The sequence below is a fragment of the Coenobita brevimanus genome, chromosome 22, assembly GCF_032717465.1.
Source record: "Coenobita brevimanus isolate Jiangsu-jjx chromosome 22, ASM3271746v2, whole genome shotgun sequence".
Lineage (NCBI taxonomy): Eukaryota > Metazoa > Arthropoda > Malacostraca > Decapoda > Coenobitidae > Coenobita > Coenobita brevimanus.
Window position 1 is genome coordinate 2,536,960 of NC_136975.1, and position 19,547 is coordinate 2,556,506.

The 19,547-nt window shown below is 41.3% G+C and overlaps 1 protein-coding gene across 1 annotated transcript in view; it reads left to right on the forward strand.

Moving 5' to 3' along the window:
• Nucleotides 1-243: 243 nt before the first annotated feature.
• LOC145392352 (piwi-like protein Siwi) overlaps nucleotides 244-19,547 on the forward strand; it is a 59,026-nt gene continuing 39,722 nt past the window's right edge. Inside the window, exons 1-8 of the mRNA XM_080266753.1 lie at nucleotides 244-272; nucleotides 537-729; nucleotides 1,784-1,840; nucleotides 10,080-10,235; nucleotides 14,272-14,440; nucleotides 17,741-17,860; nucleotides 18,139-18,232; nucleotides 18,448-18,568. Coding sequence (XP_080122879.1) covers nucleotides 244-272; nucleotides 537-729; nucleotides 1,784-1,840; nucleotides 10,080-10,235; nucleotides 14,272-14,440; nucleotides 17,741-17,860; nucleotides 18,139-18,232; nucleotides 18,448-18,568 — 939 coding nt within the window. The remainder of the gene's footprint in view (nucleotides 273-536; nucleotides 730-1,783; nucleotides 1,841-10,079; nucleotides 10,236-14,271; nucleotides 14,441-17,740; nucleotides 17,861-18,138; nucleotides 18,233-18,447; nucleotides 18,569-19,547) is intronic.

The following is a 19,547-nucleotide window of genomic DNA, read 5'->3' on the forward strand; positions in this document are numbered from 1 at the left end:
TTGTTACTGATCACCCTTGGCACCAACTTACTGTTTTTTTTTTTTTTTTTTTTTTTGACTTAAGTTTTGCAAGGTTTTTACTGTATGAAATGGTGTCTATATTTGAGAACCTACCTACTGTACTGAGGGCTGTACAATTGTTGGTATGAGTACAGTCCTTCCTCCAATTTTGTGAGAATATGGTCGACAAAAACCCTTGCAAAATCAAAATTAGCAAAATGGAAACAATAAAATATATGAATTATGGGCAAATTGGTCGACATCACCCCAAGGTAAGCACTTTTTCCCACTCTTTCTCTCGACTCTACCTCTTAATTTTATGTTGATAAATGAAACAAACATGAACTGATGTACTGTACAGTAATATTAATAAGAAAACATCATAGGTAAGAAACATAAAAACACCAAACTCCCAACCAATAGCAGAGTTACCTTTACCTGCTTTTTTTGTTTCAATCATTTTCAATTTGGTCCCCAAACTTATTTTCTTGTTCTTTTTACCCAATGGCGCCATGATAATACTCGTGTAAGGTTAGACTGCTGGGATATTGCGAGGAGCACCACGAAATTGTGAGGGTCAGTGACCTTCATTGGGAACAGGTGCAAACAAATGTGGCAGGGTGGCAAACCACTGAACTAGGAGGCGCAGTACGCCCAGTGAACCACGAGGTCACTACACATGGCAAAGTAATGCATGAAGATGACTCTCCCACAACTCGCCCTCACAAAGTGTGTGATCACTCGCAAAGTTCATAAATGTTAAAAAATACATGACTTCTGAAACTACCTCGCAAAATTGGTGAATCGTAAAGTTAAAATTCGCAAAGTTGAAGGATGTACTGTATGCCCAGGTTCTTTCCAATGTAGATTTCTGAAACACTCCCTTTGACTGCATCATCCAGGTCAGTCATAGGAGTATATGGAAAAAGGATGAGAAATGAGTACCTTGCACTGACCATTTCTGTGTTTGTGTCCTTGAATTTTGCAGTAAGTAATTTTTCATAGTCATGGATGGCCTCAGAAGTGGTTTTGGAGGGTCCATGCCCTATGGAAATGTGGGTAGATTCACAGACTTATCATTTTAACCAATTTTTTTGGGCGTTTTCCACAGCATTGCTGTGCCAAGTTGCAAGAATTCCACCAAAGTAGATTGGCCAAGGCCTCCCCCCTTGAAGTGGCTGTCATGTGTGTGAAGTGTATTTAAGAAGAAAAATGCCACAGATATGTGTAGATAATTATGCAGTGATTCCAAAGGCTGAAATGTGTGAATGATTTTGTAATGTATTATATATAATAGATATGCAGCTGGTAGTCTTCCCATTTTTATCCTTTGCCTTTTGTTTCTGGATCCTGCCTCATTCTGTCTTTGGGTGGGAATAAAGATATACTGTAGATACTTGTTACTCAGAAACAGGTATATATACAGTTCATAAATATCAAAAGCTTGAATGATCAGTGAAAGGATTTATGGTCCCATTGCTTGAGGCACTGGCTTGATATCTTCTACATTTACATCTTCCTTTTCATGTTTTGGGCACCTTCTGCATCATAATGTACAGTAGTAGGAAGTTAGTATATGCCATAATGCTGTTTATTTGCAAATGACAAAACATAATACAGTAGTTTGAATTTCAGTACTCGGCTGTAGTACCAGTGAAGGAAAATGGAGGGTCAGGCAGGGCAAGGAAAAGGGAGAGGGAGAGGGAGAGGACGGGCGAGAGGCCGATCAAGAGGTGTTATACCAGGCCTTGAGCCAGGTGTAAGTTCCCCATCACCCCGCCAGCCACAGCCACAACAGCAGCCCATGCCCCATAGCAGACCAGTGGCCCAACCTGGTCAGGTATGCATACTGTACATGTACTGTTTTATGATGGTGTAGTTTATAATGTAGCTTATTTATACATTGCAGTACCTTTTTCAGTTGTACAAGTACTATTTTTTCTTTAGATGCAGGTGTATCACTAGGAGCAGCTCTGTTTCTCTCTGACTGACGACTGTTGGACTTGAGGTACTTTACTCCTGTCAACTTAGTGACTTAAGCAAAGCCACAAACACATCACATCAACTCTTGCATATCACACCACACAGTATCACCTTCCTACAAAGCACCACACCAAGGGTATTAAAGAACCATGAAGCTCTCACGTTTAGTTCTTTGTGCTGTGCTTGTCACTTTATTACATAGGGCTACTCTTCCACTTAGAGGCATGAATTACTTGGAAAGTAATGGCTTAACATTTTTGAGCTGGTGTGTGAAACAAGTCTTATGATCACAGGTGAAGCATATTTGGCAAAATTCCTTAAGTGAAAAAAACTTTAAAATTAAAAAGAAAAAGAAATGGGAAGGCAGTAGCTGCTGGTGAATTTCCTCTACGGAGAGTGAGATACTGACAAGGAGAGTGTATGTGAGTGAGGTAGAGGGAGGGGGAGGCCAAGGATGAGATGGAGGGATGGTGTGGAGAGGCATATGAGAGAGGGGAGTGTGAGCTGGGAGCAGGGCAGTGAAATGGCGGGGACAGGGTGACATGGAGGCGATTTGTTTGTGGCCACCCTTTACGGGATTAAGACGTCTGGCAATAGATAGATAGATAGGAATGATGAACTTATATGGAGATTGGAGTAGATGTAATGGAGATAATGTAGGAGAGCCAGGCTCTATGATGTACAACTTGAATGGAAAAATAATGTGATTGTAACTTAGGACAACAGTAAAAGTTACTGATTTGAGATCTACCGTATATTGTCATGGAATATGGGAAAGTTACGTAACCTAAACACCTGGGTGATTAGCATGTTAATTTATTCATTCATCATCTAATCCAGTGTTGCCCCATGTGAGTGTAGGAGCCCCAGGTTAGGTAAGTCGATCCTGACATTTAAGATGAGAGTGACCAGCCTCACTTATCCCTGAGTGGCATTATGTGAGCATAAACCCCAACCACCCCTTGGTTGTGAATAAAAGATTTGTATTAAATGAGTATTCTGTGCGTGACAGAAATAAATGGAGAGAAATTGTGAATGAATAAGTGATGACGCAGCCCTGAGGGGATATTCTCCCGCATTTGGTCTGATCAGCTAGTCAGGTTAGGTGCGGGTAAGGGGATGGGTCTGTTATGATGTAGCAGGGGTAAACCAGTTCTGCTGTCGGGCCCTGCTGCGGATGTCACTGATTGCATTGCGCAGTTGACCCTTGTGCGGTGTGCTGCGGTGAGGATCTGTCCGTTCTCCCCTTTGGGGCTAAGATGCGAATGAATGTGTTTGAATGGATGAGTAAATGGAGAGTGAGTCGTCCTGTCTCGGCTACCTCCCTTTCCTTGGGGGAAGCAGCCTAGGTATATAGATATAGATAGATTAAATGAGATGTCAAGATCAGTTATCAGGCTGCAGCTGGTGCAATTAGGTGCATAGGAATTTCACTGAACTACATCAGACATATTAAAAAAACATTCTTTAAATAAGTTGCATCAGCTGTGGTACACATATCCCCTTGGCTGTGTTCCAGCACTTGTGCTCAGCAAATTGTGAAAGCTGTATCACCAGCATTTCTTTATTGGAGGCCGGTTGGCCCAAACTGTCCTCCACAGTAATTTTACGCTAGGTAGTAGTGGAAAAAGGCAGCATTAAATTTGGGAGCATGTGATAAATTTTTAAAAGCATAGGAGGCGGCATTCTAGGTAAAAAAGCCACTTCATAGACCCGCCTAATGTGCAGCCAATCCTGTTAGTGATTGTTACTTTGGCCTTCAAGGTCAACAAAGGCCATTTCAGAATTTGATTTTCTTAAAAGTCCATGAAGGAGTGAAAATTTGAGGACAAAGTATAATACAAAAAATGTTCCTCACCCCCTTTAAATGGTGGGGTGGACATCTAGGTTTGACAATGAAGCTCAAACAAGGTCATAATAATGAATAAAGTCGTGGTTTGTCCATAGCGAAAAACGGATGTAGAGAGGTTGTGTGTGTCAGATGCAAATGTTCCGACAGTAGCCATGATCTATATTGATATCAGTTGAGCTATAGTTTTTTAGGCATTTAACCCACCGCGTCCCGTTGACGTATATATACATCCACACGTTTTGTCACTGTCTTCCCGTTGATGTATATAAATGCGCATCAATTGCAAGGTCCCTAATTTGCACAAATTTCAATTATCGCATGTGATTTTTGGTACGTATACACGGGACACATTCCTCTACAAGATGCCAGGCAGGGACAATGCCTTACCCCGCATGACCTCCTCCACCCCCCACACACGCCATTGTCCCGGCAATTCACCTGTCACCATGTGACCTGGCCAGTAAAGACATGTCGTGCCACGGTACGGAATTCAGGGCCAGAGTGATTCCCCAATCGATGACAATGTGGAGGACAGAGTTTACGTACCATTAGAGGAAGAAACAGTCAGAAATGATGATCAGGTAATATCGCCAAAAAAGGTCAGGTATGTTGATGTGTTTGGTGAGTGAAACAATGCTTATATTGCCTATATTACTGTGTGAAAACCAAAATTCTCTCGTACTACATATAATTTTGTACCAAATAAATAAATAAATACCGTTTATGATTGGTGTGGAATAGTTACCCTCCCATAGAACTCGTTTTCTTTGGAGCCAGCCTGATAGAACACCCATTAAGGTAAGGGTTACTGGTACCTGTTTCGAGTATTTTAAACCTCAGGTGAGCAGTATCTCTATGAATTTTCGATGTTTCTCACCAAAAGCGGAGGTTTGAGCAAAAAAAAAAAAATCCAAAATTAATCGGGATTGGGGGGATTCAGTGGTGGAAAAATCGGTCGGGATGGGGCTGATTAACTATCTTTTGACTGATCAAAGATAAAAATTGTTTATGATGTGCTAACATGGTGCAATGTCAGTTTGCACTGTCTGGGCATCAACCAGACAAACTTATAATCACGAAGCAAATCTTTGAAAAATTTGATCTATGTATCGCCAGATGCCTTAATCCCGAAAAGGGTGGCCATAAACAAATCGCCTCCATGCCACCCTGTCTCTCGCCATTTCACTGCCCTGCTCCCAGCTCACACCCCTTCTCTCATATACCTCTCCACTCCATTCCTTCATCTCATCCTTGTCCTCCCCCTCCACCTCACTCACATACAATTTCCTTGTCAGTGTCTCGCTCTCCATCCACTCGACATGGCCAGACCACCTCATTGTGTTTCTCCTAACGCTTCCTGCCACATCCATATCCACACCACAATGCTCCTTCACTTTCACATTTGTTAGTCTCTCTCTCCATATGACTCCTCATGCTCCTCTCAAATAGCTCATTTCCACTGCTTCCACTCTTGTGTCCCACCAGCAAGGACCAAGTACTAAGTAGGTTACTATTACATATAGGGGACAGATTAATTTGCAACTTTTTAACTTCTGGGGGTTATGGGTAGAACAAGAACTGTGATGTGAGCGCCGTCTGGCCTCCAGGTTCCACACATGAAACATGTGGACCCTTTATACTGTTCATAACATTGTGTATCAGCAGTTACCAGAACCTTGCACTGGTGCATCTTTAGGTAATTTAACCATATATCTAACCCATACGTGTTCCATTCATGTCAGCAAGTAGGTTGGTGGAGGGTTAGTGCCTCTCCCTGTAAAACAGCTAACTCAAAGACAAATGCCCACCCCTTACAGGATTATAGCATCTGGCTATAGGTAGATTGAAATAATTAGCCATTATTCAGCATCCAAGGTTTTTATCATTTTATATTCATAGCTGTAACACTTCAAATGACCCTGCCCAGTTTATTAAGTTCCAGATAGGCACAGGACCCAGCTTTGAGACTTGTCCTTTTTTGATTAGGTAATTTAAGGGTAGTGGGATTCCCGGCCCTGGGAGGATGGTTTGTATAGGGATAAAGGAAACCCTGCTTGAAGGTGTATAGCTACTGCTGACTTTCTTGCACTGGGGTGAATCATCTGAGCATTTAATGACTTCTTAGTTTATAATGATCCCTTTCAGAACAACTGGAGGCATAAGCAAGATGGTTTTAGTAGGTACTGGTGGAATTTGCAAGTACTGTGTAATGGAATGGAAGCAAAGACAATGGGAGTGAGATGTGGAATTCTGAAAGGATGTAAAGAAGTACTGTACACTGAGATGGTATGAGTGTGTTCAAAGATCAAGGTGCCAGAAAGTCTTTGAAAATAAAATTAAGGCTTATGTTGGCAGGGTTAGACTATATGGTAAGGAAGAAGAGTGGAGCAGTACATAGGTTAAAGATAGAGAGAGAAACAAAAAAACTCTCAGGACAAGGTAACTTGCAGATGTTTGTCATGGCCATCCATCCTGGAGGTTGCCAGGAGTAAGCAAAGCATCAGAAATGAAGGTGGTGATGGTGGAGGTTCCCTTGAGTAGAGGCATCAGAGATGGTGGTGGTGATGATTTGATATGATGGTGGTGATTTGATAACCTCCTTCCCTTCGGTTGCCTAGTAAAACATATATTGGATGTGGGTAGTACTGTATTATTCCCCCTCCCATTGATTGATACTGTAAATCCATCCATCCATTCATCATCCAATCCTATGTTGCTCCATGAGGAGCATAGAAGTCTGGGGCTAGGCAAGTTGGTCCTGACATTCAAGATGAGAGTGACCAGCCTCACTCATCCATGAGTGACATTAAATGAGCAAAGAGCCCCAATCACCCTTTGGAAATAAACCTTATGCTCAATCCAATTGGAGCGCCATAGTTACCCATTAAACATCAAGTGCCATAATTTGGTTATATGGTTACCACCCAGCCTAGTAAATGGTTTCCTGGCATACAGGAAACCAATTGGCTTGTCACTCAGTGTAGAGTCACCCATAGGCAGAAGGAAGAAGAAAGAATGAAGGAAAAAAAAAAACAGAAGAGGGAGTGTAGATTCACCCATAGGCATAGGGAAGAGGAAAGAATGAATTAAAGCAAGACGGTGTCATGGGATTTTTAAAATAAATGCAAAATTTTAAATGATAATTCTCAATGATACTGAAGAGCAGGGACAATGAATTGTCTTGCTAAATCAAGCAATGATTACTTTATACCGGCCCACTTCGCCAACTCTCTCAGAACGAGAATTTGTAAACTTTCTCAACAGTACACAGCAGAGACTAATTACTCACAGTCACTGTTTATTAGTACTGTTAGCCTCTGGAGAAAGTGACTTCACCCCTGACAATAAATAACTAATACTATTAATAATATCAGGTTCTTGCTGATACGTAACTCCTAGAAGGCACAACGGATTTTAAGCTTAATACAACAAGACTGGCTTAAGTACCAGTTATGAATAGCAAAATGTTTATGCAAGTTAGGAGCTATAAGGGAAATAAGCTTAATTGTGGAGAAATGATACACGAGTTTACATTACATTAAGCTCAAAGAAAAAGAACTGTTAAATTTATTAATTACAAAGGAACAAATTGAACGTTACATCTCAAAATGAATTCAAAATAAAGAGATCGCACTCACTCACTCACTCACTCAAAAGCTAAATTCTTATGCCTAGAAAAAAAAAAACATGCGGCGCAGCCGGCCAGCATGTGAGGAAACAGCATACTTAACTAAACTCTTAAACCTAGGAAAATACGAAAAGGAAATACTGGTCAATGAATGTAGTGTATCACCAAAGAAGGGTGGGAGCCTGGAGAACTGTAGTCTAGTGGAGTCTGGGTGCTAGCTGACCTCTCACTCTCTCACTGCTGGAGCACAGAACCTCACTTCGTCATGACAGACACTTGACTGCCCATTCAAATACGATGCGTGTGGTAGGACGCACAGGCCAGCCTAGAAGGCGTGGCCAAAGGTTTAGGCAAGCAGGGGCGAACAATAGAGAAACAATAATATTGCTCAGTATAGCACTTAATGACGTGCATTAGATCGGTCACTTTTGAAACAGTGACGAATGTTTTGAAAGGTATACCACCGAAATGGAGAGAGAAACGGTTAAGTGAACGATACACAGTGAGTTTTCCACTAATAGTTCGTGGTTTCTCACAAAAGGAAAATGTCGCGAATCAAATTCACGACAGACGGAAGGGGACAGAAGGAAGGAAGAGAGGAAAGGGCAGTCACCCAAGAGCAGCACTACATTGAGTGAGTGGATGGTGAAATGCTGAAGCATGGGGGAGAGATAGTAGTAGAATGGATGTGGAAGATGTGCAGATTGGCCTGGGAGGAAGGTAGAGTCCCGGTGGATTGGAAGTCAGGTATAATTATTCCCTTGTACAAAGGAAAAGGGGAAAAAGAAGTGTGTGGTAATCATAGGGGCATTTGTCTTCTTAGTATAATAGGAAAAGTGTATGGTAGGATACTTATTGACACAGTTAGAGAAAGAACAGAGAAATTAGTTGGAGAAGAACAGGGAGGCTTTAGGAAGGGAAGAGGTTGTGTAGATCAGATATTCATTCTTAGATCTTTAGTGGAAAAGTTTCTAGAGAAGGGAAAGAAGTTGTATGCGGCTTTCATGGATTTGGAGAAAGCATATGACAGGGTGGATAGACAAGGATTGTGGAAAGTGTTAAGAATATGTGGAGTAGATAGGAAGTTGTTCAATGCTGTGAAGAGTATGTATGATGGTGCGAAGGCTGCAGTGCGTGTGGATGGTGAACTAAGTGAAATTTTCTCTTTGAAAGTTGGGTTGAAGCAGGGATGTGTCATGTCTCCATGGTTGTTCAGTCTGTACATGGATGGGGTAATAAAAGAGGTACAAGGTAGGGTAGTGGATGTTGGAGTGGCCCTGGTGAGAGAGGATAGTGTTTGGAAACTCCCTGTACTGTTGTTTGCAGATGATACTGTGTTGTTGAGTGAAGACGAAGGGGAACTGCAAGGCTTGGTGGATGAGTTTGGGAGAGTGTGTAAGAAACGGAATCTAAGGTGAATGTAGGGAAGAGTAAAGTGATGGTCTTTGAGAGAGGTGAAGTCAGTGAATGTACAGCGAGGTTGGATGGTGAGGAATTGGAAAATGTGAGTACGTTTAAGTACTTGGGTAGTGTGATGAGTAAGGATGGAGGTTTGGAGGGTGAAGTGCTTGAAAGGGTACAGCAGGGAAGAAAGGTTGCTGGTTCTTTGAAAGCAGTGATAAGAAACAGGGAAGTGAGCATGGAAGTGAAAAAGTTACTACATGACAGTATTGTGATACCAACTCGAACGTACGGAAGTGAAGCTTGGACGTTGTTGGAAGGACACAAGTCAAGAGTGAGAGCAGTGGAAATGAGTTATTTAAGAGGAGCTTGTGGAGCCACATGGAGAGACAGGCTGACAAATGAGGATATAAAGGAGCGTTGTGGTGTGGATGTGTATGTGATAGGAAGTGTTATGAGGAACACACTGAGGTGGTTTGGCCATGTGGAGAGGATGGAGGGTGAAAGACTGACGAAGAGAGTGTATGTGAGTGAGGTGGAGGGGGGAAGAGGGAGGGGGAGGCCAAGGATGAGATGGAGGGATAGGGTGGAGAGGTATATGAGAGAGGGGGGTGTGAGTTGGGAGCAGGGTAGTTAGATGGTGGGGGACAGGGCGATTTGTTTGTGGCCACCCCAAACGGGATTGAGGCGTCTGGCAATAGATAGATAGACAAAGTAAATTGGAGATGTTTAATAAAATCCACAATAATTTGAGTCAGCATGGATTGCATGTAATAATTAAGATACAGGTCATGTTCATATGCCCAACACATTGGTGTACCATTATAGTTATCTGGTGGTAGAGTACTCCTAAATCAGGAATGAAGACCATTTCATATGCACAGCGGTTTGAAGCCAATTATTAATTATTATTATTATTATTATTATTATTACAGTATTATTATTATTTTCTGCTTCGAAAGTACAGTAGGTAGATATCCTACTTGTGACTCATCTGGTTTATGGTAGCCTAGATTAGAGCACCCTATTTGTAAAGGGTATGTTATCTTAAATCTGTATACTGTATTTACAATAATACCATTGTAAAACATGAAGATGCAGATGCTGCTATAGTATTTTGGCTCTGGGTATTGAAAAGAAAGTTGACAGGTAACAATGTTAGATGATGCCTCTTGTGTCAAAAGGAAGACTGGAAATTGATAAATGTATCCTTAGGTGATGCCTCCTGGGGCAATGGCAGCAGCAGTTGTAAGTGACAAGGGAGTGGGTCGAGCCAGAGGACGGAGTCGTGGACAAAGCCCTGCTGATCCTGCAGCATCTAGACCTACTCAGCAATCACAGAAGGAGGCAGCCCGACCAGCTGCCATGCAGGTATGTGTTGATTGTTACAGTTGTGCCCATATACTGAAAACTTCTGAGCTTGTACAGACTCTACACACGCTCCTTCCTCTGGCTGCCTGCGTGGTCAAGCCAGAACTCCAAGGGCGTGAATAGTAAGTTAATGTTGGACTCATTTCTCTGGATATTCTGTTGATAGTTCTTCCTTTATTGTGCTTTCTCATTCTTTGCTGTTCGGATCACACTTCACCTGATCCTGAAATAGGGAAGAGGTCAAGATGGTGATGAAGTTTTTTGTTAGGACCCTAGGCTTATCTGAACTTGAACCTCATGCACTGAAGGCTGAGGTTTCTCTTCTCCTGCAGTCCACTATCCTCTCAGAGGATGGGAAGGGAATTGAGGGATGTTTGTATAATTGGGCAGCAGTGTACTGTAGTTTAATGTGGTGAATAAAGCTACTGGGTATTGAGAATATACTGGTTTGAGTTGCAAGTCTGTTGACAGTAATCCATCCATCCATCCATCATCCAATCCTACGTTGCCCCATGAAGAGCATAGGAGCCCGGGGCTAGGCAGTTGGTCCTGACATTTAAGATGAGTGACCAGCCTCACTCATCCCTGAGTGGCATTACGTGAGCAATAAACCCCAGCCATCCCTTGGATATAAACCTTCATCGGCTCAATCCGATTGGAGCGCAATAATTACCCACTAAACCACCAGGTGCCAAAATTTGGTTATATGGTTACCACCCAGCATAGTAAATGGTTTCCTGGTGTACAGGAAACCATTTGGCATGTCACTTAGTGTAGAGCCACCCACAGACAGAAGGAAGAGGAAAGAATGAAGGAAAGAAAGACAGAAGAGGGAGTGTAAAGTCACCCGTAGGCAGAAGGACGAGGAAAGACTGAAGGAAAGAAAGACAGAAGAGAGTGGAAGGAAAGAAGGATGGAAGAGATGACAGGGCAGACACCTGAGAGAAGCACTACATTGGGTGAGTGGATGGTGATGATAACCTTAATATTGGGTAGCAGATTGGTGAATAGTTGAGACACTTATGAAAGACATTTTGTTCGTGTTGTATTTGCATGTTTTTCTGTATTTGGTGTGGGATGCCTTGGTCCTGACACTTGTGAGTGAGAGACCCTTTGTCCCTGGTGTATATACATGTTTTTCTGTATTTGATGTGGAATCCTGTGATCTTGTTGGGTATGGTTATTGGAAGGGTGTTTGATGAGAGGTCCTTCAGAGGAAGAGGCTATGGGAAACTGCTGCTTCAAATATTAGCTGTTTGGAAGCCATGTGAGGGTGTTCCAGTTGCATAGTACTGATACATTTATTTAGTATTGGTATATTTTGTTAATCTAGTCATTCCAAAATGATAGCTCTTGAACTTTCCTGTGTATAAGCTGCTTTATATTATATATATATATACACACACACACACACACATATACAGTAATCCCTCCACTTTCCGATGTAATAGAGCCAAAAGCATGTCCGGAAAGTGGACCCCAGCCTCCTGGACTTGTACTTATGGATCCTAACCTACCTTGATTCAGAAAAAACACCTTCAGTATACAACTCCTTACTGGACATGCATAGCATCTATTTAAGACCCAAATCACACCAATAAGGGACATAAAAGGCTGAAATAAATGCAAAGGAACCAGAGAATGAGGTTTTAGAGGTGAGTTTATACAATATTAAACATTCTGGGTACTTACAAGAAGTCCCTGGCTCCTGCACTGGTACTTAAGGACCCTAACCCAGCTTAACTTTGAAAGCTACTTAAATAACTCTCTACCAGACATGCATAGCACATATTTAAACCTATTTAAGACCCTGTTCACACCAATAATGGATATAAAGCATGAAATAAATGAAAAGGAAACAAAAAATGAGGAATTAGAAGTGGCTGTACATCAGCCAGGGTACTTACAGCATGTTTGTGGCTGCATTCTCTGGCTTTGGCAGTGGTGAAAATGCTCTTGAAGCACATACAGTATTCCAGTGTTGTGCTGCACTTACAGTAATTCTTTGCACTGTGAGTTATAATTGTTTAACACTGCATATTGTTAATTGCACCACACCAGTTTCAACCGCCAGTTGCAACTGCCAGTGTGCACTCCACAGTTAATCCTTTGCATTCTAAATTCTAATTTCTTAACACTGCACAACACTGTAAATTCCTATGTGGTCTAGTGGCGAGGTATTGCAGTTTATTCACTGTTTGCTCACAAAAAACGAGCACATGGCTTCCATTACGATAAGCATCTGTTCTCAATCGGAGTTAGGCTGTGACTGTTGATGATGCAGTAACAGAGTTGCCAGATTGCAACAGCCACATTACCAAACTCCTCATTTTTCATTACCAAATTCGTAAAGCTAGCATTTATTCTTCACTAATTATATATACAAGTAGAAATTCATGTAATCACTATTCTTATAGTTAACAGCATGTTTATTATTTTCACGCTATATAGGCTAGCAGATTAATCAGACGGAGCAAACAATTCACCATCTCCATCCTGTGTATCCTCACACATGTGAAAAATCCATTTGGTATTGCATTATTCTGATTCATTACCAAATTGGCCCTCATTTGGTAATGAAAAATACCAAATGGCAACCCTGACAGGGAAGGGGGGAGGAAGGAAGGAATGAAGAGTCCATGGTGTAACAGCTGTTTGGTGCCGTGCGGCAATTTCAAATTATGGGTGGGAAAAAATTCGGATTTTGGGGGGATTTTTTTCTTTTTTTGACCATTTTTGGCCATTTTTGGGTTCCGAAGGTCCAGGCCAACAATGTCCGGAAAGTGGGCGTCCGGAAAGTACAGGGATTACTGTATATATATGTATATACAGTATATATAATATATATAAATATGTTTATATATATTTACATGTACAGTATATATATATATATATATATATATATATATATATATATATGATTCGTGTGGTAGGTGTGGGCGCTCACCATCCACTCACTCAGTGTAGTTCTGCTCTCTGGTGTCTGTCCTTTCCTCTCCATCCTTCTTTCCTTCCATTCTCTTCTGTCTTTCTTTCCTTCATTCTTTCCTTCATTCTTTCCTTGTCCTTCTGCCTACAGGTGACTTTACACTCCCTCTTCTGTCTTTCTTTCCTTCATTCTTTCCACTTCCTTCAGCTTGTGGGTGACTCTACACTGAGTGACAAGCCAAATGGTTTCCTGTGCACCAGGAAACCATTTACTACACTGGGTGGTAACCATATAACCAAATTTTGGCACCTGGTGGTTTAGTGGGTTTATATCCAAGGGATGGTTGGGGTTGATTGCTCATGTAATGCCTCTCAGGGATGAGTGAGGCTGGTCACTCATCATAAATGTCAGGACCAACTTCCTAGGCTTGGGCTCCTACGCTCCTCATGGGGCAACGTAGGATTGGATGATGGATGGATGGATATATGCTTCACTCTCATCTTAAATGCCAGGACCAACTTTCCTAGCCAGGGGTTCCTATGCCCGTCATGGGGCAACGTAGGATTGGATGATGGATGGATATATATATATATATATATATATATATATATATATAGTATATAATGCTTTTATGGTGTTAGGAGCATTTAAATTTGGCAGAAGATGGTCAGATTGGCCCGAAAATAAATGCTCTATAATCCCTCTTCATCCACAGAATGAGAATAGGGGATGCATTGATGGTGCAGGTTTGCATTCCCTGAAATTAATTTAAGCAGAGTAGCTCATGCTGTCTATTAAACCCCTCACTCTGGTGGGCTCATTTATTTTTTTTGCTGCCACCACATGATTTTGTTCAGTTTAGAAAGCCCCTTACCAGAGAAGTTAGTGAAAGCTGTATGTAACCCTTCCATTTCAGAAAGTCCATCCTACGGTTAATTAAATTGCCTGGAGCTAGCAAGAATGAAGTTGAAAATTGAAGGAGTAAAGGGTGGAGCCTTATCACTTCCCCTGTATGATATGCAGTGCCTGTTATCTTGGAAGGTCAGACCTGATCAGTTAGCTGTTGAATTGTATTGAATATTGTGAATTAAATACATTTCTTCACAGGGAGCACCACAGCCTCAGCAACCAGCAGTGAGCAGGGCAGCGTACAGAGGTGCAGAGAAAATTGGAGAAGGGCGTCAGGGTTGGCAACAGCGTACAGTAGAAGACTTGAGTCGTGGTGTTGGGGCTGTCAAGCTGGAGGGGGCTGTGGGAGGCAATGGAAATGGCAGTGGTAGGGCTTGGTGTGATATTCAAGTTGGAATTATTTGTGGTTCAGTGGATGTCATGCTTATAGTACAGGTGCAGAGTTGCAGAGCCTTCTCTTGATTTACAGTTTCTACTTTATATATCTGTGGACACCAGAATCGAAGAGTGTACTGAGATGGTATGGGCTTGTGGAGAGCATGGATAACAGCAGACCAGTGAAAAAGGTATATCTGAACGAATTTGAAGGAGGGAGGAGGTGAAGTAGGCCAAGGAAAAGTTAGAGGGATATGGTGGATGAGTGTGTGAGGAAGAGAGGTAAGGAAGTCGGTGAGGCTAGAGGACTGACGAGATTGAGCTGGCTGGATGAATGTTGTGAGAAGAAGTGTGTGGTTAAGGATTTGGCACCCCTTTTTAACATGACAGCATTCAGATTGACTCTTGGATACTTTTGTGTGAAGCAGCAGAATGTGGTGAAAGTTTTTTGGCATATCAGATAGAGCCAGGTTTCTGGAGACTTGAATGATGATTGAATGGAAGCGTGGCCCATTGGATTGGGCTGTCTGGAAGTTGCTACTTCTCGCCCTGCCCTAGGGTGGGAAGGGAAGTCTGGATGATGATGATGATGAGATATATATATATATATATAAAACGCTGGGTGGTAACCATTTAACCAAACCATACGTGCTCCCTACGTGTCAACAAGTGGGTTGGTGGAGGGTTACTGCCCCTCCCTGTAAAACAAATAACTCAAAGTCAATGGCCACCCCTTACGGGATTATGGCGTCTGGCAATTGATTGACTGATTGATATATATATATATATATATATATAAAACGCTGGGTGGTAACCATTTAACCAAACCATATGTGCTCCCTACGTGTCAACAAGTGGGTTGGTGGAGGGTTAGTGCCCCTCCCTGTAAAACAAATAACTCAAAGTCAATGGCCACCCCTTACGGGATTATGGCGTCTGGCAATTGATTGATATATATATATATATATATATATATATATATTTATATATAGGGATGAGTGAGGTTGGTCACTCTCATCTTAAATGTCAGGACGAATTTGCATAGCCCCTGGCTCCTGTGTTCCTCATGGGGCAACATAGGATTGGATGATGGATGGATGGATATATATACATCCATCCATCCATCATCTAATTCTGTGTTGCCCATGAAAAGTGTAGATTATGTTAAGCTTAGTTAAACACTTAGGACAGTCTCTTCCACCATTATGCCGAGGACTCAAACAAGAGCTGTCACAGCCATACGGCTAAAAACAACGTGGAAACATAGTTAACAAGCAACATTTATTTATGGGTAATGCATTACAGTATCAGTGGTTCATGGGCTATGCAATTACTGGTAAATGTCATTTTCAGGAAGGCATCAAGATTTAGCAGTGGGGCTTGGAACATTAGCCTCACTAATTTGGGGGGATGGATACTGTACTGTATGATACTGTGCAATATTGTAATCAATACAGTATTATACCTGAATCTGAAAAGTATAGAAACTAGTGAACATATACAAGTGTAATGAAACAGTAGGTGTACAAGTCACAGATAACACTTCCTGGACTGCCGAGATGGTTCTGAACATCTGCCGGACAATCAGAGACTTTCGTAAATCGGACTGTTTCTCAAAACTGCCGAAATATCGGATCTACTGAATAATCAGCTACTGAATAATTGGATGTTTACTGTGTGTGTGTTTATTAATATATATACATATATATATATATATATATATATATATATATATATATATATATACACACATATCTATCTATCTATCTATTGCCAGACGCCTCAATCCCGTTTGGGGTGGCCACAAACAAATCACCTCCAAGCCGCCCTGTCCCCCGCCATTTCACTGCCCTGCTCCCAACTCACACCCCCCTCTCTCATATACCTCTCCACCCCATCCCTCCATCTCATCCTCGGCCTCCCCCTCCCTCTTCCCCCCTCCACCTCACTCACATACACTCTCTTCATCAGTCTTTCACCCTCCATCCTCTCCACATGGCCAAACCACCTCAGTGTGTTCCTCATAACGCTCCCTATCACATCCACATCAACACCACAACGTTCCTTTATATCCTCATTCGTCAGCCTATCTCTCCATGTGACTCCACAGGCTCCTCTTAAATAACTCATTTCCACTGCTCTCACTCTTGACTTGTGTCCTTCATAACTATACATATATCGGTATACACACACACACACACACACACGCAGTAATATAAGAGTAGCATTTCATTATGTGGATGAGGAGATGATGAAATAAGTGGTAGTGGCCATGATCCGCCCCAGCTTAGAATATGCAGCAATAGAGTGGTCCCCACACAAAGAGAAAGATATAAACAAGGTTGAGAGAATACAAAGAATAGCAACCACGATGGTCCCCAGTCTGGCAGATCTGTCGTACAGTGAGAGGCTGGAAAAGCTGGATTTGTCTTCCATAGAGGATAGGAGAAAGAGGGGTGACATGATTGCAGTGTTCAGGACCATGATGGGAGTAGATAAAATTGACAAAGAAGATCTGTTTGTATGGGACGAGAGAGTAACAAGAGGACACGGAATGAAATTGAAGAAGCCAAGCTGCTTGAAGGATATCAAGAAATATAGTTTTCCTTATAAATGTATAGACCTGTGGAATAGCCTGGACAAAGAGGTCGTCCTGTCTAAAAACTTAAACGAGTTTAAAGCTAAATTTGACTTATTGAGAAACAGAGACGTGACCCCACGAGTGTAGCTCATTTCCTGTATATCACAATTATGTATATACACACACACACACGCACACACACACACACACATGCATACATATAAAGTTGCTGATTCTGTCATTACTGTCTTTGATGTTGCACTTGTTAGGCTTGTTTGAGGAATAATGATGTCTTAGAAAAAATGGAGATGTTCTCTGAAGTACAGAAGCAGTGAACAGCATGAAAGGAGGAGAAACTGCAGTGGCTTTTTGTGGTCCCAATATTGTTTTATGTAAGGCAGTTGATTTGGCACTGTTCTGGAGAGTGGGTCAAAGCTTTCTCTGTACTGTATTTGAAGATTTGCTTATAACTGAGTTGTTTGTTGCTTGATCCTCCTGAAGTAGAGAACTTCCTAGACACCTTAGATTTTGTTTTATTATTATATTATTATTATTATTATTATTACTTTGGAAAATGGAAGTGCATAAGAACTGAAAATATTATTGGTCAAATATTTCTTAATTTAGCACCTTTTTTAATGATAGGTAATGGTGCTGATGATCCTTTTTTAATGATAGGTAATGATGCTGATGATCCTTTTTTAATGATAGGTAATGATGCTGATGATGGAAATGGAAATGGTCGATCAGTTGGCCGTGGAGTTATGAGAGGAAGACGTGAGATTGGTCAGATCATCTGGACTAAACCAGAAAACATAACGGTCAAACGAGGTGAGCATTGAAGTACCTCAGCGTATCTGTAAATGGCTAGCAAAATTTTGAAGTTGTCATGCTAATATTTCTTTTTTGTGGTTGAAGCCCTTTCCCTGAGACAGGTCCTGCCTACGTTGAATGAAAGTTTTGATGGTTGTATGAAAAAAAAATATAATAAATATGCCATCAAGTTCAAGGTTAAGCAGCATTGAGAGCTTAGCTTTGCGTATACAGACATTGATCTTGCACTGAATATAGTATTATTATTTTACTTATTTATTTTTTTCTCATTACAGGCACAGCTGGTCAAGGGATAAATATATTGGCCAATTTTTTCACACTTGTCAAAAAACATGACTGGAAATTGTGCCTCTACCATGTTGATTTCAGGTTTGTGCTTTGATAATGATATGTGTGGCTGTTTCTGATACCTGTTGGAAATTGCCGATGAACTGATTAGCTGTTTGTTTGTTTTGTTTGATACATATGCATGAAGTACAACAGTTACATACATATAACTTAATATTCTATTTGTATGTTTTAACATTTGTAATGTACAGTACAGTATGGTGTCATAATGTCTAATAAGTTTACTGCAATTCCAGTCCAGATGAAGACCGAACCCGTGAGAGAAAGCAAATGATGCGCCAGCACAAGGAGGTGTTGGGTGAAAATTACCTCTTTGATGGGATGCAACTTTATCTGTCTTTCAAGCTTGGATCAGACGTGAGTTGAATGAGCAAAATCATGTATGACACGTCTGTCAATCCTGGGATCATTATTTCATTTTTTATTGTCAATCAGTCAATCAATCAATCATTTCCTGTGGCACCCCACGTGATGCATAGGGCCTCGATGAACTCTGTCCACCAATATTTGTCTCTTCCCATCTCCTTCAGGTCCCACCGGCACTCCTCTCCTGCTTCTCTTTTCGTTGCCCTCAACCAAGTTTCCCTCGGCCTACCTCTACCTCTTCTTCCTCTAGCAGTCCACTCTGGCACATCCTGTACTAAACTGCTTTCTTTTCTGTATATGTGCCCCAGCCACTTCCAGCGAGACAGTGTCACATATTGATTAACTGGTTCCACTCTCGTAATATCCCTTACTCTTTCATTTGTAACTCTGTCTTGCCACTTTACCCCAAGAATCCTTCTCAGTATTTTATTCTCAAATCCTATTACTTTCTGATCTGTTGCAGTTGTACTGTACCATGACTCATGCCCATAAATTAATATTGGTCTTGTCATGGACTTGTAAATTTTCACTTTAGTATGTACCGAAAGCATATTATTATTCCAAACAGATTTCAACATTCCAACAGCTCGCCAAGCCTGTCTAATCCTCTCCTCAATTTCATTGTTTAATGATCCATTAGATGATAGAATCTTTCCCAGATATTTAAAGTTTTCTACATTCTTCGCCACATTATTCCCAATTACACAATCAATTTTAGTTCTCCACATTCATATTAATAATTTCAGTCTCTCCACAATTTATTACCAATTGCACTTTTTCTCCTTCCTCCACCAGACAATTAAGCACCCTCTGCATCTCGTAAATACCTCTGCAAATCAGTACAATGTCATCAGCATAGTCCAAATTCATCAGCTTCTTATTATCTTTCCAGTTATTGTCATCTTAAGATTTTATTCAGGCTAGGGTAGACTTTGTGAATTGGATGGGTTAAATGCAGCCTTAACCCGTT